The 22,194-nt window shown below is 60.6% G+C and overlaps 1 protein-coding gene across 3 annotated transcripts in view; it reads right to left on the reverse strand.

Annotated features, from left to right (window-relative positions):
• Positions 1-1,721: 1,721 nt before the first annotated feature.
• Positions 1,722-22,194, reverse strand: part of CELSR1 (cadherin EGF LAG seven-pass G-type receptor 1) — a 147,620-nt gene continuing 127,147 nt past the window's right edge. Inside the window, exons 22-35 of one of the 3 annotated variants that reach the window (XM_027108004.1) lie at positions 21,519-21,686; positions 19,706-19,832; positions 17,789-17,989; positions 12,823-12,997; positions 9,756-9,868; positions 9,288-9,367; positions 7,811-7,937; positions 6,970-7,095; positions 6,509-6,603; positions 6,135-6,238; positions 5,723-5,872; positions 5,102-5,332; positions 4,595-4,856; positions 1,722-3,770 (exon numbers count right to left, since the gene is read on the reverse strand). In XM_027108004.1, coding sequence (XP_026963805.1) covers positions 3,761-3,770; positions 4,595-4,856; positions 5,102-5,332; positions 5,723-5,872; positions 6,135-6,238; positions 6,509-6,603; positions 6,970-7,095; positions 7,811-7,937; positions 9,288-9,367; positions 9,756-9,868; positions 12,823-12,997; positions 17,789-17,989; positions 19,706-19,832; positions 21,519-21,686 — 1,969 coding nt within the window. In that variant the 3' untranslated portion in view covers positions 1,722-3,760. Of the gene's footprint in view, positions 3,804-4,594; positions 4,857-5,101; positions 5,333-5,722; positions 5,873-6,134; positions 6,239-6,508; positions 6,604-6,969; positions 7,096-7,810; positions 7,938-9,287; positions 9,368-9,755; positions 9,869-12,822; positions 12,998-13,097; positions 13,136-17,788; positions 17,990-19,705; positions 19,833-21,518; positions 21,687-22,194 lie in introns of those variants that run through there. The other 2 variants (XM_027108003.1, XM_027108006.1) reach the window with 2 other exon arrangements.

The raw sequence follows: 22,194 nt of genomic DNA on the forward strand, positions 1-22,194 counted from the left end.
CAGAAGCCTTCGCAAGCCCCGGACGTCCCTGCACCCCCAGTGTCTACAGGGAGGGAGCCTGGAGTGAGGCTACAGCCGCGATGTGAGGGAGCGCTTACTCTTACAGCTGGGATGGGGGAGGCTTGGATGTTTCTGTGGCGTGGACGGCATTCAGATGTTCTGTGTTCACGTCCGTGTTTCTGTCTCGATCCCGCGGGTCCTGGAGTGGCCTTGGCTAGGTTGGTGTGGAGTGCAATTATTTATGTCCACGGGAGGCCACCCAGGCCCAGCGGACGCACCTGCTCCCTTCAGCGGGGGGCTACTCTCCTCACATGTGTCCCCCCCTTAAGCAGCACTTCTGGCTTGAGATGGTGGTATTCTATCACGTTCATGACCAGGCACTCTTGACAGGTGAATGTTAGCAGGGGGACAGGGGAGGGAGCAGAACCTGAGAGTGGCCTTTGGGGGTGGGGCGTTCATGGGTGGTTTTCCTCTTTTTTTCTCCCAGGCTTGACCTAAGCGTGGCCCCAACCTCTGGAGCTGTGTGGCCAGCACTGGGGCAAGGACTCCAAGAGAGGCCTGGGAAGGGGGAGCCCTGCGGGCTGAGGAGTGTGTGGGAGCCCCTCCCACTGTCTTCTCTTTGCTCCTGCTGATTCTCCCCAAAGGTAGCCCCAGGCGGGTGGAAGTGAGGCAGTGCAGGCAGCTAGAACCCTGGAAGAAACCCATCTTTTTGCATAGAGGAACCAAGAAAAGGGGTGCCAGGAGTAACAGCGTGTGAGGCAAATCCCAGAGAGGAGACAGCGCTGGCGGAGTGGACCCCTCGCTTTCCATATATACTGACAGGCACTGGCTCACCCTGAGTTGGAACAGACCCAAAGCAGCATATGAAAGGCTCTGAGGGCAGAACGGACATAAACCAGCCCAAGTCCTAGACTAACTGAGTGGCAGGTGTACAGAGTGGACCCAAGGCAGCACAGCAAAGTCACAGCCACAGAAGGAGACAGAACTTGTGGTCTGAACCTAATGGGGTTGACCGCCTTCTAAAACAAACAACTGACATCTGCCAGCACATTTTAACAGGACCCTGAGGCTCATGACGTAACATTCAAAAATGTCAATCAAGGATTCAGTTTGAAATTAGCTGGCACACAAGGAACCAGGAAACACAGAGAGAAAAGAAAACAGATCTGCGGCCCCAAGATGACCCAGATGCCAAATTACTAGAGAGTTTAAAGCTCCTGTTATCATCATGCTCTGTGAGGTAAACACGAAATTCACGGAAAACTCGAAGTCTTCAGTAGAGAAATAAAATTAATAAAAAGGAACCAAATGGAAATTTTAGAACTTAAAATTACAGTATTTAAAAAAAAAAAATCACTGGACAGGCTCAACAGCAGAATGGAGATGATAGAGCAAAGAATCAGTCAACCTGAAAGTTGATCACTAGAAATGATCTAACCTGAAGAACAGAGAGAAAAAAAGAGTGAAAACAGATGAACAAAGCCTCAGGCACCAGTTGTGTTCACTGGCGTCCCAGAAGGACAGGAGAGATTGGTGCAGGAAAAAATTGTGAAGTGCAAGGTGCAAGAGTCTGGATGAGCAGGAAATGGATAGAAGGTTCCGGAATGGCTCCTGCTCCCCCGGGCTTGTCGGCATCCTGTACATGGTCCCTTTTCCAGGGCTGCCTTAGGAAGGGGCGGCAACAGGGATGCAGGAGTGGGGGGAAAACCAGACAGCAAAAGTACAAATTCAAAAAAATCTTAATTTATTGTAGACTCTTTCCTCATTTGTGTTGCAATTCCAGTGTCCTGAACATTAATAAATACACATTTGTTTAAAAAAACCTCCAGTGTCTCTCTCATAAAGTCTTAAGTCACACAAATAGGTTTACGTTTTTCCTGTCTTAATAAAACTGACAGTTGTTTTTTTGGTTAACAGTTCTGATCAAATGAAAAAACTAAATACATCTCAAGGGACAAAGTCCAGTTGCAGAAGACTATGGGACAATACGAAAGTGAAGTGTTCAGACTAAAAAATATTTCCACTTTTTTTTTTACTTAGAAAATGTCTCCTCAATGGTAAACATTTGAAGGTACTATTCTTTTGTATCTTGAAAAGGCCACTCCCCTGCTAAGGCACATTTATAATTCATTCAAGTGTGAGGGCTTTGGGTTCTCATTTCATTTCTGTATGAAGCCTGTGGTCTTAGACCTGAGTATCAGGTATGTTTTCCTCTCAGCCACTAACAATACTCGCATTTTCATCAAAATAATACAGTATGGACATCTTTGCACTTTACCTGATTTTCATCGTATTTTATGGTTTCTCATATTTGGAGGCAGCTGTGCTGACCGTTTATTTGGGCATCCGACTGAGGAACAAAAGAAACACTGAAATAAGACGTGTCTGAGTAATTCTGGGCCCCGTTCCACAGCCCCTCAGGCCACGCTGTGCCGACTGCCCACAGAGGGAGTCACAGCCGGTCCTTGGTGTGAGTTTCCAAAAAACAGCTTGGTAACTATTGAACAGTGTGCTGAGGCTTTGTCCCTTCTCACAATTGGCCATTTGAAGCAAAATGAAGTAATTGGTCAGACTCTGGGGGTGAGACCCCCGCCTGCCTGGAGCTCCTCGGACTCTAAAAGAGCTAGAAAATTGGCAGGAAGGAATGTGACATCCTGGAAGACCTCATACCTCCGTCTGAATCAGGAACGTGTGAACATTTTACAGTCCCACCGAGAACAGGAGCAGAGGAACAAAGGAATTCCCCACCTGCAGTACCGCTGACCGGGAAGGGGGCCAGGGAGGCCCCGCGGGGCTCAGAGTGGGGCCCACCCCAGCGAAGGGGGCAAGGGATGACCAGTGTGTCGGTCGCGGCCGCGTGCACCTGCATCCCACACTCGCTCAGCAGAGCTCCTGGTCCAGCCCCAGATGGCCCTGTCTCGGAGCCACGCCCGTCCAGGCAGATGGGAGCCGAGGGCAAGCATCGCAAACGCAAATGTGCTGCACATCCAGGCGGCCCCGTGTGATGCCCACGGACTCCTGCCTCTGGGCTGGAAGCAGAACCGGAACCTCTGTCCAGCAGCGCTCCCTACACACTACCCGCCTCTGCTTTGCTGGGACACCAGTTGCTGGATGTGTGCCAGACTTCAGGCTGGCTGTGCAATCTTCCTGAGGTCAGAAAGAGGGAGAGATCGTCCCACGGATCTCCCAGTGTGGACAGAGTCAGTACAGATGCGAAATATACAGAGGGTTTTGCCTTTTCAAAGTTCCATACAAATATACAGCAGTATCTACACCTTTGCAACAAAGGAAAGCGATCTGCTTCAAGACAAGGGCTGCCTTTGCAGAGGGCTGTGGAGCTGCTGGCCCCGGGCCTGCACTGCAGGGAGCTGCCTGCGGCCCTGAGTCCTGGCCAGCCGGCCCGGCGGCTCCTCTCAAGGCCAGCTCTCCTGCTGGGCCCTGTCCCGGCCAGGCCAGCGCACGGTTTTGGCTCTGTCCGCAGTCCGAGGGTTGAGCTGTGCCGGCCCGGGAGTCCACGCCTCCCGTGCCTGTGGCCTTTGGCACTTGTCACGGGTCTAAGGGGCCCTGAGCCTCCGGGGCAGCTCAGCGCTTTGTGTCTGGACCTTCAGTCATGCCAGTCACGGGGCTACCACTGCAGCCCCATGGGGCCCCCGCCACCAGGGCCTGCTTCACTGACAGGGCAGGGAACCCCCCTGGGCTCCAAGGTCCAGGAGCACAACGACACAGCACAGAGGCCTGGGCGGAGGTGATGGGCTTGTCTTCACGGTTTCCTGATGGTTCAAAGTGAAGTTTCGTTACTGCCTCTGCGCGTGGGAAGAAGCCGTCAGGCAGGCGGAGGGTCAGCGAGGACGGCCCCTGCCCCCCGTGAAGCCAGCAACCTGGGCTGGGTCCGAGGTTGTGCAGGGGCAGACCCCCACTCGGGGGGCATGGGGCAGAACCCCCCACTCAGGGGACGGGGTGCCCGGAGGCTCCACGGAGGGCAAGCTCATGCGTGGACACAGCGACACTGGCAGGCAGGGGAGGGGACAATCAACCTGTACCCCCGACGGCCAGGGCCACCCGGAGACCCAGGCCCATCTGAGCGTCCTCCCCAGGGCTGGCCTCGGACGGCGCCCAGAGCACCAAGGCTAGCAAGCCGAGTCAGTCTCTAAGTTTTAGGAAGGTTGTTCTAGAAGACCCGGCTCCCATTCTCCCCACCTCCCGGGGACGTCTGGAGCGGGATCCCAGCTCCGCGACTCTGCGGCCAGGCGCCCCCACCCCCACCCCGCCCCAGCCTCAGTCTCCTTAACCACAAAATGGGGCAGTAATGACCCTGGGCCAAGGAAACTGCTCATAAAACGTTTGGTCCCACATGGTCTCAAGTCCTAGAGCTTCAGGGCTGGACGGGACACAGGGCCTTGACAGGCGTCTGCTGCACCTCCGGCCTCCTGATCCCAAGCAGGGGCCCTCTCCCGGGTGGAAGCCCACCGCAGCCCCCGGGCCTCTGCCTGGGCACGCCTCTGTGCTCGGGGCCTGTCCTCCAGACGGGGGACCACGGGGAGGTTGGCTGGGGGCCATCCCCGCCGTCCCTCCCGCCACGGCCCAGGCTACTCACTCAGAGCCGGAGCCGTGGGCCTGGGCGCTCCCGGCCCGCACGTTCATGGCCACCCCGTTGAGGTGCTCGCGCCCTGGCTCCCGGTGCAGCGTCTTGGCGGGGATGGCGCCGTCGGGGGCACGGACACCGTCGCTGGAGGCCAGGGAGGACGGCCGTGAGGACGCGGGGCTCTGCTCCCGCTCAGCCAGCTTCTCTCGCAGCCGCGACTTCAGCATTTTCTCCGTCAGTGGCGGCGGGTAGGTGACTTTGTTTTTCAAGATGCCTGGGGGTGGGGTTGGGGGGGTCGGGGGGATCGAGAAGGTCACGATCAGGCTGCCTCTGCTGGATGCAGTGGGCTCGGGGAGGGACTGTCATGCAGAGCTGAGCTCTCGGCCACTCCTCTCCCCCTCGGGTCTCACCCCTGCCCCGCCGGGCACCACCCCCGTGCCCCACGGACCCCACCCCCGAACCCCGTGCCTGGGCCTGCCTCCCCCAGGACCAGCTCCAGGGACAGTGGGCCCTCGGCACCTTTTCTCTGCTCGGGGAGCTGGCTGGGCGGTGCGGCCGCGGGCCTGGGGCCCCCACTCTCCCGGGCCGGGATGCGTTCGCTGCAGTGGTTGCCCTGCTCGTCCAGGTGCAGCTCCACGCTGACCTTGGTCTCCACCTTCAGGCGGGGCTGCTCGCCCGGTCCCTCACTGTCGCTCCCGGCCAGGCTCTCATCAGGCCAGCCAGCTGGGACGTGGTTGGCCACAGAGTCCACTGAGGCACAAGACAGACCCTCAACATGCAGGGCGGCTGCCTGCTCGGCTCAGCGGGGGCGTGTCCCGAGCGGCGCTGACCCACGGTCCCCGACCCGCAGGCCTGGCAGGGCCGCGCCATCCAGGTGGGGACACCGAGGCTGAGAGGGAAGGTCCTGGGGTGGGATCCCAGCCTCAAGCCCCCCGCCCCATCCCCACACCCGGGAGCGTCGTGCTCCCTGCAGCAGTGGGGTTAGGAGTCCTGGCTGTGAGGGTCCCACAGAGACCCCTGAGACGTCACCTGTGCTCTGCGGACGGTGAGCTGGGGGCTGTCCTTCCTGCCGCCGCAGCCCCGTCCCAGGGGCAGGCGGCCACGGCTGAGGGCCGCTCTGCAGCCAGCGGGCTCACTCACCTTTGGGGGTGCTGTGCACGGGGCCCTGGGCCGGGTCCCATCTGTCCTCAGCCGCGACCCCGTCGTCCTCGCTGTCGGAGGAGCGTGAGGAAGCGTAAGAGCTGCTCTGCTCATCCAGGGACAGCTCGCTGTCCGAGTCCGAGTCGTGGCCTGCAGGGCAGGCGGGAGGGACAGGGCTCAGGCGGGGGGCGGGGTGCTTCCTGCAGACTGGAGCCACCTGGGCCCGGGCACGGGAGGGCACTGGGTGCCCGCTGATCCTCCCAGTGTGCGGTGGCCACCTCTTCAAGGCTGTACGTTCTCCGGTGACCGAGGGGCCCACGGGGCAGCCGAGAGCCAGCAGGAAGCTCTCGCCATGACCCCCGGGAGGGAGACGCGCAGGCTGACGGGAGACCGCGCCCCAGGGGACACGTACCATGGGGCTTCTTGGTGCTCCTGGGTACAAAGGACGCGTCTGGCTCCCCGTGGCCGCCCCGCGCCGGCCCAGAGGACACGCTGAGCTTCTGGCCCCCTTTGTCCCTGGAGAGAGTAGAGGTGGGTGGGCTCAGCATTGTTGCTCTGGGGGATGCATGACCGGCCCCCCGCCATCACCCAGCGCCTTCTGCGTGTGCCAGGGCAGCCACACTGGGCTCTGGAAGGTTCTCTGCCACGAGACTCCCGGAGCACACGGATAAACACACGTGGACTCAAACAGCAGGGCGCATAGCTCGGGGCGGAGGCGGCAAAGCCCACGTTTGCTCGGAGAGCTTCCCCCCCACGGCCACAGCAGGGGCGCCGGCCCGGCCTGACCTGATGGTGCTGTCCAGCGAGGCGGTGGACTCGCCCAGGGCCGTGCGGAACACGTCGGGCTCCTCGCCGTACGTGTTGTTGCAGTTGAGGGAGCGCTGGGGGAAGGGGGCTGGTTATCGTCTGAGCAGAGGCCACCAGGGCGCAGAGGGTGGCTCGGTCCCCACCACAAGCCCCCGTGCAGCACCCTGACCGTGCCCCTGCCGGGAACAGGGCACAGCGGCCCGGTGGCAGCTCCCACCCGCCCTGCTTCTAGACAGGATCCCCGCCGGCCATGGCGGGGGAAGAGGCTGTGAGCTGGACAGACCCCACCCCGTCGACTCGGCTCGCTCCCGGGGCTGCAGGGAAGGCTGGATGCCACACTCCGGGGACAGATCTGTGATGCCCCCTTTTGTGGGGGACGCGAGACCAAGGGGCTGTGTCTGATGCTGGTCCAGGCCCTGGCATCCCCGGGAGCCTCCTACCGTCAGCAGGGTGGCCCTCGTGGTGGCTGAGTCGTCGGGGTACGGCTTCTTCCCAGCGAGCACACCCTTCAGGTGTTTCCGGACCTCTCTGTTGAACACGCAGTGGAGCAAGAGGACGGCGAGGCCCTGCAGAGGAGGGGGCAGGTCAGCGCCGGGCTTGGCCCCCATAGAGAAGCCAGGGCCCTGCCGCTGCCTCACCGCCCACCTGCCTGCCCGGAGGATGCACGGAGCATAGCTCAGCCACGTGGAGCTGACGGTGCCCAGGGCCGCCGCGGCTGCAGACGCCCACCATGGCCCACGCCCGGCCTCCCTGCCCCGGGGGCTTCCAATTTCTCCAGGTCGGGGGCCTGGTCAGGGCAGCCCGCACGCCCGGTGCCTGGAGGACCCCTTCCCAGGCCCCAGCCCCCGGGCCCTCTGGATCCCCAATGTTGCATCATTAATCAGGGTCCACGGTGTGGACAGTAAGTGGCCAGCATCCTCCTGGGGACACAGTGGGATTTATCCTGGCCGGGGAGGGGGTGAGCAGAGGACTGCGTCCCGACAGACACACAGGAGGCCATGGAATGGGGGTCCCTGGGAGGGCTCGGGGCAGAGCTGCCTTTGGAGCAACAGGCGCCTTTTTTTCGGTGGCAGGACCACGAGGCTTCACCATAACCCCTAACAAACTGCGCCGACACCGGAAGGACAGCCACGGTGCAACCCCGTGTGTCCAGAGAGCGAGAACACAGCCCGGACGCCAGGTCAAGGATCTCCCCGGGGACCCTCTCGGGGCCACTCGGGGTTGGGGCATTTCAGACAGGTGACCCCTGGGCCCCGCCAGATCGTTCTGACAGCCACCCACCTGTAAGCAGCTGAAGACGGCAAAGAGGTAGCGGAAGGTGAGCGCGTCGCTGTTCACGGCCAGCAGCCCCAGAAGCCAGGTGGCGCTGATGAGCAGCAGCAGGAAGAAGGCCGTCCTCACGAGGGAACTGCGGGGGCGGGACAGGGGCATGGCTGCAGCGTCCATCCCCCACCCTCTTTCCTTCCCACACCCTTTCGAAGCATGTACCATGAGGCAGCCCCTGGCTCACACAGGGGAAAAGACAGCTTAGTGGGGAGCAGTTAAAAAGCAAACAGGTAAATAGGAAACTAGGAGCCAAGGCTGGTACACGGGCTGCACCCACAGCGACTCCGGGAAGCCTGGTGCACGGCCCGGAAGGTACGTGGACCTGGAGGAGGTGCGTGGCGAGAAGGTGTCAGGCCCGCCGTGCAGGCTCCTAGCAAGGGCTTCCTGCTCTCTGCCTCGGTCTCCCCAGCCGAAGGGGAACGGACAGTGACGTGCATCCCTGGTGGGGTCGTGGGGTGCTGGAGGGAACTGCGTATGCTAACGTGAGGCAAGGGCTGGGAAAGGTAGGTCTGGGGCGGGGAGGAAGCGGACGACGGTGGAGCAGGCTGGACCCCGACTCCGCGTCCCCTGCCCGCGGTCTCTGCTCCTCCGTGGCCTTTTCAGACTCTGTTCTCCTGTGGGCCGGGTGGACCGGCACCTTCTGCGGCCCCTCAGCCCCTCCTCACACATCCTCCCTTCCCTGGACCCCCAGCTTGGGCCCGGTGGACACCCTTGTCCTCCCCTCCCCTGACCCTCTCGTGGCTTGAGCTCTCCCGAAGCTGCCCTGCCTGCCTCCCGCAAGGCTTTTCTGTGGGTCCCCTGCTCTCTCCCAACCTGAAAACATGGGATGCCCCCTCTCTGTTGGGCCCCATCCTCCTGCGCTGCACCCTCTCGCTGGGCGAGCTCCTCCACTCCTGTGGTGTCGGCATCACTGTCACCACCAACCCAGAAAGTTCCATCCCCCACCCCCACCCTGTCTGACTCCAGGGAGTGTCCAGGCGCCCTGGCACCTCCCCGCACCCGGCTGTCACCATCCCCCTCCTCCTGCCGGTCCAGGCGAGGACACCCAGGCGTCACTGCTACCCCCTCTCCCCTCAGTGACTCCACCACAAACCCCGTGGGTCCTACATCCTAAACATCTCTCCCTTCCTGGTCCAGGCTGCCACCCCGGCCGGCCACCCGCCCCAGTCCCCCTGTGGTCAGCCTCCCTCGCTTTCCTCCACGATGTCCAGCTGTCCCCTGAGAGATCCAGACTCCGCTCGGCACAGCCCAGACACGTCCAGACACGGCTGGCCTCTCCCCACTGCGGCCTGTTGATTCCCCACTGACGTGGCTGCCATGACGCCCTGGACGGGCCCGGTGACGGGCACTTTCATGGGGACAGGCAGGGGTGTCGGGTGGAGCTGGCCCCACGTCAGGTCCCACCCACTGGCCGGGTTAGGCAACAACTTACACGACCCGTTTTCTCTCATAATAATGGCGCTTCCTTTGGCAGGAGACCTTTGCAGACAGGACAAAAATGACTGTGTTGACCTGAAAACAAACCAAACAGAGAAACCCGAAGTCCAGTGGCCGCTCCATTGTACTGTCACTAGAGACCTTCAAAAGCCAAAGGCTTCTGAGGGTCTTCAGCCCACATCTCGGGAGGTGCCTCTGGGACGAGGCCTCAGAGCCCAGGAGCCCGCTGGAGCTGGATGCTGACCAGCGTCACAGTGGACGCGGACCTGGACCAGATCCCAGCACCCACGGGTCTGAGGACAAGGCTTTATCACCGTGAGCTCAGCCCTTCCTGTCCGCCCAGATGCTCAGCGGAGCTGGTAACCCATCGGCCCCAAACACCCTTCAAGCCAGCGTACCCAAGGGGCACCCGGCCTCCCACGACCCTGATAATCAGGGGTTCTGAGAAGCCCCTGGCACTCACGACTATCACGGTTCCGATGGGCCCCGCAAAGCTCCAGATCAGGGTGTCACGAAGGGACAGCCAGCAGAAGTCCGGGTTTCCGTAGCCCTGGGGGTCCAGGCCCACCGCAAGTCCTGGACAACAGGGAGGAGAAGAGTGAGGGCCAGCCCGATGGCGGGGTGGCCACAACAGGGTGTTCCCAGACCCCAGGCAGGACCCGGGGCCCCCGGCATGGTGCTCAGAGGGAGGGTGGGGAACCCGAGATAAACAGCCGGGAAATGACGAAGGCCCAGGTCCCCCCCCCCCCCCAGCAAAGGCCCTCAGTGCCGGTCACAGGCCCACCATGGCCACGACCTGCTCGCGGATTCACCCCAGAGGTGGGGAGCCCACCTGGGCCAGGGCTGCTGACGGAGGTGGGAGAGAGACAGAAGACGGAGGTGATGGGACCTGCCAGGACCAGCCACGAAGCACGATGGGGATGCCCTGATTGCTGGGCCACGTGGAAGCCAGGACATGGCCATGGACCACAGGTGCAAGGACCTGAGGGCAGGCACGTGCCACACACGCCACACTCATGTGCGTGCACAGAGCACACACGCCACACACACACACACACGCACATGCACACACCCCAGGAAGGACTCACCACTCCAAGGTGCTAGGCAAATGAGGAGTTTCCTATGTTATCTAAGCCACAGCCATGGTTTCTAACCATGTCACAAGCTAGAGCAGGACTTGCCCTTACAGAACCGTCAAGGTGAAGTCTGGAGTGGCTTCTCCAACACAGACCTTGCTTAGGACAAAGAAGCAGCCCACTCCGCGCCGTGGCCTCCCGGACCTGGCCTGGACTGTTCCACAGGCCACACTCCCTTGCTTAAGCCCTAAAGGATCAAGTCTCCCCACCGACTGCTCAAAACCCTGCAATGGCTTCCCACTGCCCTCAGGAGATGGACACGGGTATTTCCGCAGCCTTCTAGGCCCTTTGTGGCGTGGCCACGGCCACACTCCAGACCACGTGGCACCCCCCACTCCGCCCCAGCCCAGCCTCAGGTCAGTCCCCAACCAGCCTTCCTCCACTCAGGTGTTGCACATGCGGAGCCCTGAAGGCACACCCCCCAGCACAGCAGCCTGGTTCCTGCGAGCCCTCCAGTGTAAAGAGTGCTTCCTCCAGGAAGCCTTCCTGGCCTGCCCCCCACCCCACCCCCAGATGAGAGCAGGTCTCATCCTCCCCCGTCCCCTGGCTCTGAGCCCACCCCTCAGTGCAGGGTCTGTGGATGAGCCTAGAGTCACATTCACCATCACTTAATGCCCGTCTTCCCTGGACGGACGACTCCCGGAAGACACAGGCTTTGCCGTTCTCACTCACTGCTCTGATCCCGGGCCTAGAACGGAGCCCCGCACAGAAGAGGCTGGCCCTGAATGAACGAATGAAGGAGTGTGCGAATGCTCCCACGTTCTTGGGCAACTGAGACTTGGTGGGGGTTAAGGAAAGCACATGGGGAGGTGGCCTCAGGCCCCCATCCCCCACGCCCCCCGGATCCCAAAGGCCCGGCTGGGTCAGGCCCCACATCTGAGACAAGGGCTGTCCCCGTGCAGGGTCCCATGGAGACGCTCTGCTCCATCCAGCCACGTCGGGAGGGGCTGCCTGAGGTGACCACACAGGTGGAGATGGAACAGGGTACAGTACAGACCAGGAACCACACTCTGAGTTTACTGGGGCACAGAAAAGCACACAGCAAACTTTAACTTTTCCTTTGTAAAATAAGCAAATTGGCAAATGATCCTGACCTGACTTCGTTTCTCTTCATAGAATTTGATGTAAATAAAATCCGATGTTCTGGTTTCTGAGATTAACTTGCTAATTTAAAAAAAAACCCAAATAACAATAGAGGCTCTGGGCAGACTGAAGATGAAATTAAAGATGAGTGCCCTGAGTGTCCAAGCACGACCAGGTCCTTGCTTCAGGGGGTTAGTAGATGGGCACTGGGGGGACCCCCGAAACCAGCTGCTCCCAGCCCTCATTCTTCCTGGTCTTTGGGGCTCAGGAACCACCTGAATAAGCACCTTTCTCACAAGCTGACCAGAAACAGCATGGAAACACGCGACGTAGTGTGTCTGCTGTGTTCAGTCTTTGGGTCAAGAGGAGGTGGCTGCCGGTGAGAGAGGCTCCCACTGCCCCCCCTCAGCAGCCCTGGATGGAGGTGACAACGGTCATTCAGGGTCCCTTGGAGCCCAGGGAGAGAAGTCACAACGGCACAGCCCGGTGCCCAGACTGTCTGGGTGGGAGCAGAGTGGCCTCAGGACACCAGTTGGTGATGCTACCATGGAAACCAGGGTGGCTGCTGGGCAGAGCCCTGGGGCGGCATCTGCCCCTTCTCCCACTGCCTCTGGCCTCGGACTTCGTGTCTGGATCCCTGGAACCCAGGGACTGCTGAGGAGAGAGGGTGCTGCTCTCCCTTTGTGAACGCAAGAGGGGATCTTTCCCCATAGGAAGCAAATCTGACCTTCTCATATTTAGTGAAGTGTGCTGAGAAGTGCTGCTGTCTGTTCATTCATGAACTCATTCTTTCATCCATCGATCCATCCACCCACCCAGCTACCCACCCATCCACCATCCGTCCGTTCGTCCATCTACCATCTATCCCTCCATCCAACCATCTACCTACCTACCCACCTGTCCACCCACCCATCCACCCAGCTCTCCATCCATCCATCCACCACCTATCCATCCACCCATCCATCTACCCATCATTCATCCATCTATCCACAAAGCGGGCAGACAAGGGAGCGTTTGTCTGTTAGATGCCACAGGCGAACCCTGAACAGGCCTGGGCCCAGGTCTCAAGGAGCTCACACCTGACGGGAGACGCATCCCTCACTGATGATGACACTCGTGTGAGCAGATGTGGGTGCAGGTGCCCCTCCTCTGCTGAGTGCCCAGGAGGAGGCCAGAGAGCTCCGCCACCTGCACCCAGGGGCGCTGGTTTATCTGACGTGGCTTCCTGCATCCGCAGTGCCACGTGGGTCCCCCGCGTGGTGGTCGGTCCCCAGCCCGGGCCCCCTGGCGGGCTGCTCTGCGCATCCTCACCTGTGACGATGGCTGGGATGCCCCAGCCCACGACGTAGTAGAACCTCATGGGCCCGGCGTCGATGTTGCGCACCTCGGTCAGCATGCGGTGGATGTGCAGGCTCTCCACGAAGGTCCAGGCGAAGGTGCTCATGTACACGTAGTGCAGGAGAATGGCGATCACCGTGCACAGGAACTGCGGGGAGAGGCAGCCGCTCAGCGAAGCCCGCCGGCCCGCGGGCCCTGCACCACGGACCGAGGGCCGGATGGCACGGAGACAGGGGCGGGGGACGCACCCAGTTGGGCCACTTTGCAAACGTGAGGGCACGCAGGTCTGAAAAAGGAAATCGAGTCAGTTGTTTTTCCCTATTTGATTCACCCAGGAGCGGCTGAGTGTCAACAGTCCCAAGCGTCTCAGGCTCCTGATGCGGAACGCAGGACACGGAGTGAGGCACCTGGGGGCCCTGGGGACCCCCCAACCTGGATCGGCGCCAGGCGTGAGCATAACCCAGGGCCGACAGGTTGGCTGAGCCTCTACTGCTTTCATTAGAAACTAGAAATTTGTATTTTCAGGTCACGGCTCCAAATTTTTAAATGTTGGCATTTCATTTAAAGTTAGAAAAAGAATATCATGGAGGCAGGCTGCTCAGGCTGTGGCCCCAGACCGTGACCGTGGCCTTCACCCACCACCCCAGCCCTCGTGTGGGTCTCCTAGGTCCAGCGGATGCGGCCAGTGGGAGGGAGGAGCCTCGGGCCTCGTGACCTCGCCCTCATATGAAAACAAGGTCATCGCACCTGCGCTGATTTAACGGAGCCTCTACCTTCCGCGGAAGAAAACAGGGATGAGAGCGTTTGTTCTGTTTCTGTCCCCGTGGGTCTGTGTCTGGCCAGTGGCTGAGTGCCAGGGAGTGAAAGTCAACCTCCACAGGGCAGTTGAGGGTCAGCTTCCCGGCCTCTGGGGGCCTTGGTGACCCAGCCCTGAGTCCCTGGACACCGAAGGTGGTGCGAGAACATGAGGAAGGCGGTGGTGGAGGGCTGGGGACACTGTGGGACCCTGGGCTTCCAGCCTGAGGCTGTCAGTGCAAATCCAGTCCCAAGTGCTCCGGGATGGAATTTCAAGACCTCCACCTTGGCCCAGAGCAGCCTCGCCGGGTCCTCCTGAGAGGGGCTGGCTGCCCGTCCAGGATTCCCAAGGTCCACCTGCTGGGAGATGCGGACAGGCTCCCCTCCAGGTCCCGGGAAGCTGGACTGGCAGGGGAGGAGAGAGAGGACATGGGGAGGGGGAGGAGAAAGCCCCTGGCCACGCCCACGGCGGGGCCACACCCTGAAACATCCTGTCCAATCCTGGCTGCTATCGTGGCAGCCCGACCTCCCGGGCTCTCAGTGCCTGAGCCGACACCCACACCCCAACAGACAGGAGCGTAGGAGACAGAGGGCCACCGCCTGACTCGTGCAGAGGCCTCCGCTCAGTCCCAGGGCAGCGCACCCGCGGGAGCGCCCCAGAGCCCAGGCTTGCTGGGAACACAAGTGCCACCTGCGGCTAAGACCACCTTGACGGGCCGAGTTCTCTCCAGAAATAAAGCCCCGGAGATGCGGGAGGGAACCATGTTAGCATTAATATTTGCCCAATACAGCACAAAACAGGAACTCAAGCAGACATGCCCTCTGACTCAGATGCTGGACAGGAAACGGGGGTCCGCACTTAGCAACGGGCAAAGCGGTCAGCCTGGCCGCGGAGGGGGAGCCTGCGGCTGGGGTACCCCACGCCAAGCCCCAGCCGCCCCTGTGCAAAGCACCGTTGGCTCAGCAGAAGGAAGAAGGGTGAGGAGGCTGGCGTGTTGCCTTAAATAATGTGAAAAGTAAACCCACAAAACCACCTTTGGAAAAAAAAAAAAAGTGTCAGAAATTGACATTCTAAAATGTAATGTACATGCAGGGACTTCGGCACCGAAGGTACCACCTTTTCCAGAAACAGAACAAACACTAAGGCACAATAAATCATTTCAACCTGCCAGTGATCTGGGAGATGAAAAACCTCACCCAGAGATGGGACTGTGAGTTTACAGAACACCCATCAAAACCAGGCGCGGTGCCAAAGCCCCAGAATTATGTGCATGGCATTCCTCCTCCCTCTCTTCCTGCTCACCAGCGCATGGAGGCTGCAAAGCTCTCCTTGCAGGCGGCCGATGAGTCAGCGCTTGAAACCAGTGAGGGACTGCCTCTGTGCGTTTGTCACGCGGCGTTTAGTTGCAAGGAGTGGCCTGTCACCGGCTCTCCGTCCCTCTGTTCAGACCACTCAGAGGCACCTTGAAGGGTTCTGCACTGAGTCACACAGCCCCTACCCCCCAGGACATGCAGGCAGGGGAGGGGCGCTGAGCCCTGCGGGTGCAGAGGGGCGGCCCAGCCTCTCCAGCGCCCCGCCTGCCCTGGGAGCCCGACAATCGCTCACGGTCCGTCCCCCTGGCCAGGCCCGGGGCTCCCCGTGTCCACGCTGCTGAGCCGTCAAGGTCATCACGCAAACCTCTCAAGGTTGTCTGCCTGGATGCCCCGCCTCTCTCCCCAGCGCCAGCCTCCGGAGGGGCCCCCTGCCTGCACTAACAGAGGAGGGAGAGCTCCAGGCTGCAAGGGGCCCTGGCCGGCGAGCCAGAAATGCCATCCGTGTCTCTACTCCACGTGTCCCTCTCCGGCTGTCCATTCCCACAGATACGCGTCCTCTTCACGTGCGGGCGGCCTCCCCAGCTCAGCTCTGCACTCGCCTCAGCCCGCAGGGGATGGGTGTGTCCAGCCTCACCCAGACCTGCCACTCTTTGTCTGCTTCCACCTCTCCTGGCGGCCCCCCTCCTGGAGACTCGTGGCTTCACGCCCCCCTCCTTCCCCTCCCTCCGCGCCCACCTGGTCCCGACTCCTGTCCTTCTCCTCCTGCCGCTGTCCTGGCCTCGCTCCACCCACCAGACCTAGGAAGATGCCATCGTGGCTGCCTCTCTGACCTCCGATCTCTGCCCTTCCGACCCATCTTCCCTGTCACCAGGGCCCTCTTCCTAAAATGCAGACCCGGTCACGGCTCCCCATGGAACAACGCTGCCCGCAAAGCACAGATGGCGCTGCTCGGCCAGCCCGTCAAGCTCTGGATGACCAGACCCCCGACCTGTCCCCTTCCGATCCTGGCCCCTCCCGCTGGACGGTGAATGGACGGTCCTGCTCAGCCCTCCTCTGGCCAGGCACAGCTCCCCCACCAGCCACCGGGGGGCCATTCTGGCACCTGACACCCCTGTGCCACCATCCGGTCTGTGTCTGGAGCGCCTCCGTGGGCAGAGGTGAGAGCGCTTCTGGGCTCTGGGTCTTTGGTAGATTTAATACAGTGGCGATCAATGGTCCCCACTGCACGAGGAATGGAGAAACGTCAGCTCTGTTAACAGCATGCGGCAGCTGGAACAGCCCACTGAGAAAGGGAGGGCGCAACCCTCACCGTGGAGAGATCAGCACTAGGTGAGAGCAGTAACCTGGGAGCTTCCTGGAGTCACTACATATGCACATGTGACGCGGTCAGCTGGCCTCGCGTCTCCCCAGGGCCATCGGGGTCAGCATCTAGCGACGAACAATGAACTCACACGCACACAGTGAACTGTCTGCCCTGGGCCAGGTCACTCAACCTTGCTGGCCCCGGGTTCCTCACCTGGGAGCAGGGATGCTGCCACCTCCCGGGGCCCCAGGGATGTTTCAACGAGCCAGAGGGTGCCTGTAAAGCCTTGGGCACAGAGCCTATGCTGCCCTCACCCCCATCGACGTGCTGTGACCCTTGTAGTCTGAAAACCCCTTTTGTAAAAATGAAAAACCACTTGCAACCAGCCGGGGACCAAGCCACAAACCTCCCTCCTTCCTCTTGCTTTTCTCTCCCCAGTGATCTTGGCCGTGCCGCCGTCTCCCCCTCCGGGGCCGATCCCTGTCCCACCCCCCCGGGGACCTCGCCCCAGCCACCAGCCACCCCTTCTCCCTCCTCCCCCTGGAATCACTCGGGCTCAGGTCTCTCCCATCCTACAGATGCCTCCCGCTTAACCCTAACCCCACCCCACCCCCGCTCTGGCTCCAACCAGCGCCTCATCCTCTCCTCCTTCAAAGCCAAACTACCTCAGCCTCTGCCGGGGTCTCTGCTGCAGTCGTTTCCAGCCACTCCTTCGTAAGTTACATTTTAAACACATGGTGGCTGGTGGGCAGGAACGCAACTGACGATATACATCGATCTCCTCTGATAGCCACGCACCTCGCTAAACTCTTTCATTATTTCTTGTAATGCGTCTGTAGATTGGTTAGGATTTTTTCTGTGAGGTCATCGTATCAGCTATATAATCTAATCACCTAACGATAACTTCCAGAAGCCTATATAACACCCCACGAGCCCACGTGATACCCCAGGAGCCCACATGCCCTGGGACGGCTTGAGCAAGACACTCCGTATGTAACCCCGTCCTCTCCTCCACGAGTCTCGAGCTCCCTTCTCGCGTCAACCCTGCCGACCCGCCGCCACCAACACGTCCCTGAGTTCTGGGCCTGTCCTGGACTTCTCTCTCCCCCTCTGGGGAAACACCCGGGCTTTCACAGAAAACGTGGCCATGACTCCCCAGCAAGTGCAGGCCTGGGAGACGCTGCGCGACAGGGGCAGCTCCAGGCTCAAGTGACAGCTCCCAGGACTCTTGGGTTTCACAAATGTAATTTCTGATGAAATCACTAGCGCCTGGGCCAGGAAAGTAAGAGTTGAGGCGTACGGAGCCCCCGGCTCCCGAGGATGCCCTTGGAGGGAGAGTCCCACCAGGCACAAAGCAGTGAGCCCACAGGCTCGGCCTGGGTTCCCAACTTCCCACCCGCTGGACGGAACCAGCAACAGACACTCCGCCCGGACGACTCCTCCGGCCTCGGTGGAAGGTCGGACAGCATGCGCGCCCACGGGGCCCCACGGGCGGCCGTGGCGGGAGGGGAGGGGCCGGGGCCTCACCGGGTTTTCTGTCTGGGCGATCCCGATGACGAAGACCAGCTGGGAGAAGAAGAGCGCCCCGATGAGGTTCTTGTGGATGCCGTGCAGGTTGGAGCGGAGCGTCTGCACCAGCGCCAGGAGCACGAAGGCCGCCAGCAGGGCGGCCAGCGACAAGGACACGGCGGCGTAGGTGACGATCTTCAGGGGCAGGACCTCTCCGTGCTGCGGGCGGGTTGGTTAGAGGCGGGAGAACACGTAAGGGCCACGGCTCGGATGGAGCTTTTGCACAATCAAGACACATTCACGTATTATCACTGCGGGCAGGAACCAGCGTGACTGCAACGTGGCTCTCGGGGGGGGGGAGCAAACACCGCGAGCAAAAACCAAATGAACCGTTTCGGGCGACAAAGTTCTGGGGAGGTCGGCGGTGACGGCTGCAAACACCGTGGACGCACACGATGCCCCTGACCTGCACACTGAAACACGGCTGAGACGGTGACTTTTCTGTTACGTGTACTTTGCCACAACAAAAAAACCCTGAAAAACAAAAAACCTCACGCCTAACTCCTGCTGTCCGGCAGGTGTGGGGCCTGTCCACCCAAATTCTGAGCGGAGAGACCTTCAAACAGAGCCTCAGTTCACACAAAAGGCAGAGATGCCACAGCTGCAGGAAACCAGTTGTCTCCTGTGCTTTTTTTTGCAAAATAGGACACTCGCCCGGGACCTGGCACCCGACGGAGGTTCAGCATTTGGGGAGCAGGCAGCTCCGGTTCTCCGGTAACTTCCAGAAAGCACCGTTCTGAACTTGCACAGAGCTGTGAGCCGGGGCTGCCCGGGGAACTCGGGGAGCCAGGCCTGAGTGGGATGGGTGGGGGACTGAGTGCTCAGGGATCTCAGAGAGGCTGGGAGCTGCAGCCGCACTTACTCCCCGAGCTGGGGCGCTATTTAGAGCCTCTGGTTTTGAGGCCCCTGGGGCGTGGGAGCCCTGATTCCTGCTCTGGTTTAATTTCTTCTACCTGAACTTCTGCTTCCTTTGCCCGCGAGTCCCCTCCTGGTGCTGCCCAGCTTCCTGGCCATGAGAGGACCCCCAAATCCGCCCCTCCACTGACAAAGAGCACTAATAATTAACCCCCTTCAGGCTGGGACCTGGAGCCCCTGCCCATGGGAGCTTTCTGTCTTGGGCTCCCAGCACACTCTCTGCTCTTGTCACCCTAACACCCATCAGCAGCAACTAGTGGCTGACTCACCCTCCCAAGAATGTGACAGAAACTTGGGCCACTGCATACCGGGAAGTCCTGGGAGAGATGATGGTGTGGCCGCCCGGGACACATCCCAGCCTGAAAACAGGGTGAGGGTCTCCCAGGCCTCGGTGTGGCTCCTGACATCAGGACACAACCCTGCCAGGCTGACCCTGCCCTGCTTGGGCCCCCCTGCCTCCCTGGAGGCCCACAGAGGCCACCGAAAACACTGGAGGCTAAACACGAGCTGTCCCGCTGCCGCTCCGGGCTCCTGACCGAGCCTCCTTTGTCCTTTGGGGCCAGTATGTGCAGCCCTTAAGAGAGACACTCCCTTTGTTCCCGCCAGCCGTCTCTTTTCTTCCTTAAAATTCAAAGCACAGCAGAAACAGCATCACCTAACAGACTGCTGAGAACCCTGTTTTGAAGTGAGGTGTGCACTCCAGGGGTTTCCTCTCTGAGGTTCTGGACTGCCAGAACCGTTTCTAATGTACAACCTGGGCTCTTTGAAAGCTCTTCTAAGGGGGCTCTGTTACGGAAACCCTAACAGATTCTGCCCAGTCCTCCTGGAGCACAGCTTTTAATTGTGGCTTCAGTTTGTTCAAAGCCCTTAGCAGGAAAGACGCAGCTCACAGAAGAGCGGGCTTGGGGGCCAGGACACACTTGCCAGCTGGGCAGGGGTTGCCCTGGGGGCGGTGCCCACCTCACGCCGGGAGACGTCCATGAGCACGGCCGAGCTAGTCGCGTGGCTGCACTGGCAGGTGACGTGGGTCCGGTTTCGGGACAGCAGCTCACAGCCCTTCGCCGACCACCCTCCGGTCCCACCGACGCTGCAGAGAAAAGCAGGGTGAATGGGTCCCTGGGGCCCTCCCGCCCCCACTGGAGCCCAAGCAACATCTTCGCTGGGCCCCAGCCAAGTGCCACTGTCATCGCCGTGAGGACCACAGCCCCGGCGGCCCCTGGGACCGTGTGAACCCTCTCCCTTCCCTTTCCAGGCCGCCTCTGATGAGCACCCTCTGCCGTTCACGTTCACGCGTCGTTCAGCAGTAAAACTGCAGCGGGATGTCGCAGGCCCCTTTGCCGGAGACATTAGTCAGCTGTTAAAATAGCCACTGTGTGCTCTGGTCTCCTTTTGATGCTCGATGATTTAAGAAGAAACATCTCACACCCGTTTTATACTTTCATCTTCATATTTGCACAACGTTTTACGGCAACTGCCTGGAAGCAGGGCCCCATCACGACCCCGTGTTACTGATGGGAAGCCCCAAGGGACAGGCTGCTACAGGTGTGTCTCGGCCTCAGACACAGCCCTGCCCTCCCTGACCCTGGGAGAGCCAAGTAGCTTCTCTGGCCCCTAGTGTACTCATCTGTAAAATGGGACGTGGAGGCTAACACACGTTTGCCCAGAACTTTAAGGCCTGGGATGGCAGATGCAGCGCAAAGCAGAGGATAATTAGAGCCCCGGCTGCCTAATTGCTGGGGTTCAATCAACCGACCATGCGAGACAGCCGAGCCCAACGCGTGCCAGACAGACCTCAACACCGGCCTCGTTGTGAAAGTGGACCCTGCATTCTCTTTTGTAAGCCAAGCGTCTATTGCCCTCCAGGCGCTAGGCGGGTCGCTCATTAACTGGAATTTGGAAACTACAGAAGGAGGGAGAGAGTGGCGCGTGGTGCCTGCTGATCCAAACCTGCTTCCCAGCGCGGGCGCCCAGCAGAGCCCCTGCGGCAGAGACCCGACCCACCTAGTGGGACTGCAGTCTCGGGGAACGTTTGGGCTGCATGGAGTGAGCACAAAACTCCGTCCTGGCTGCAAGCGTCACGGGCGGGGATGGGAGGCAGACGGACGCTGCTGATGTGAGCGGGGCCTCTGAGGGGTCAAACCAGCCCCAGCAGCTGCCACGTGGGTCTCCAGGGCGGGACGGCTGAGGCCAGGGACCTTCCCCTGGTACAGGGACTCCCTTACACACATCAGGGATTTTCCGCTGTCGGTGGGAGGACCCTGGGCCCAGTCTGAGTCCCGCCCCCGTGTGTGTCCAGAACCCCGGCCTTTTCTGGTGGTGGATGGGGTGCTTGTTGGCCGGAGTCCCGCAGGTGAGGGGCCCCGTCTCCACGCTGGCCTTCTCGAGGGATCTCCATGTGTGCCTGTGCATGTGTGTGCACATGTGTGTGTGACCCTATGTGTGAACATCGTGCACGCCTGTGCTTCCAGATGTGTCTGTGTGCATTCGTGTACACACGTGTGCATGGTCATAGCTGGGGGCGTGTGCACACGTGTATGTTTGTGTTTCCAGGTGTGCATGTATGTACATGCCTGTGCACATGTGTGTAACTGTGGGCCTATGGGGGACTCGGACACCCCCAGGAGGGGCTGGAAGGGAAGCAATGGGCCACAGAAAAGCTCCCAAGGCGCTCTGCCAACGGAGCGTTGGGGACCTGTGCGCAGGCACACCTGGCCTCAGCAAAGCCCCCCAAGGAAATGCGGCGTTCCAGGGCAGGGAGGGGCATCACCCGTACGTGATGGAGTGATTCCAGAACACGCAGACCGGCTTGGTGCGCTCCTCGGTCTCCAGGAGGGTGTACTCCACCAGGACGGGCCTCTCCAGGGGGCTGGGCAGCGGGGCCCCCTCGCTGTACACCACCACGCTCACCACGGGTGTGTTGATGACGGGCCGGTTAGGCAGCCTGCAGGGGAGAAGCCAGGGCACAGGCACAAACCTGTGTGCAGCCCTGATGGGGACACAGCGCGGAGGTCTCTCCAGGAGGGACAGAATCAGGCGCACGAGCTCGGAGCCGCAGCCTCAGCCCTTGGGAAGGCGTGGCTAAGGGAGGGGTGGTGAGGCCTTGGTAAAGGTTTAATCACCAATGGGCAAGCACAGGGTCACCTCTGGGACAAAGGCAGAGTCTGGAAATTTAAAATGAAGATAAGGTATGTACGTGAAGACGTCAAGGCCCCACCATGGAGAACAGCAAATCCCTGGAACGCTGGGAATGCCCAGTGAAAGGAAGCTGGTGCCGTGGTGACAGCTCAGAGAGGCCTCTCATCCAGCCACTGGGAAGGATGCACATGGAGGCCACAGAGCCAGGCAGGAGCTGGAAGTGATTCTGAGGTTGAAAAGTGAAGCCTCTGTGCTCCGCCTCTACTCAGGCCTCGAAGCCCTTCGGTGGCATTGGCTGCTTCCGCCGGTATTTA

The sequence above is a fragment of the Aethalodelphis obliquidens genome, unplaced genomic scaffold, assembly GCF_003676395.1.
Source record: "Aethalodelphis obliquidens isolate GAN/ISIS:26980383/991018 unplaced genomic scaffold, ASM367639v1 scaffold8, whole genome shotgun sequence".
In the NCBI taxonomy this organism is placed as follows: domain Eukaryota; kingdom Metazoa; phylum Chordata; class Mammalia; order Artiodactyla; family Delphinidae; genus Aethalodelphis; species Aethalodelphis obliquidens.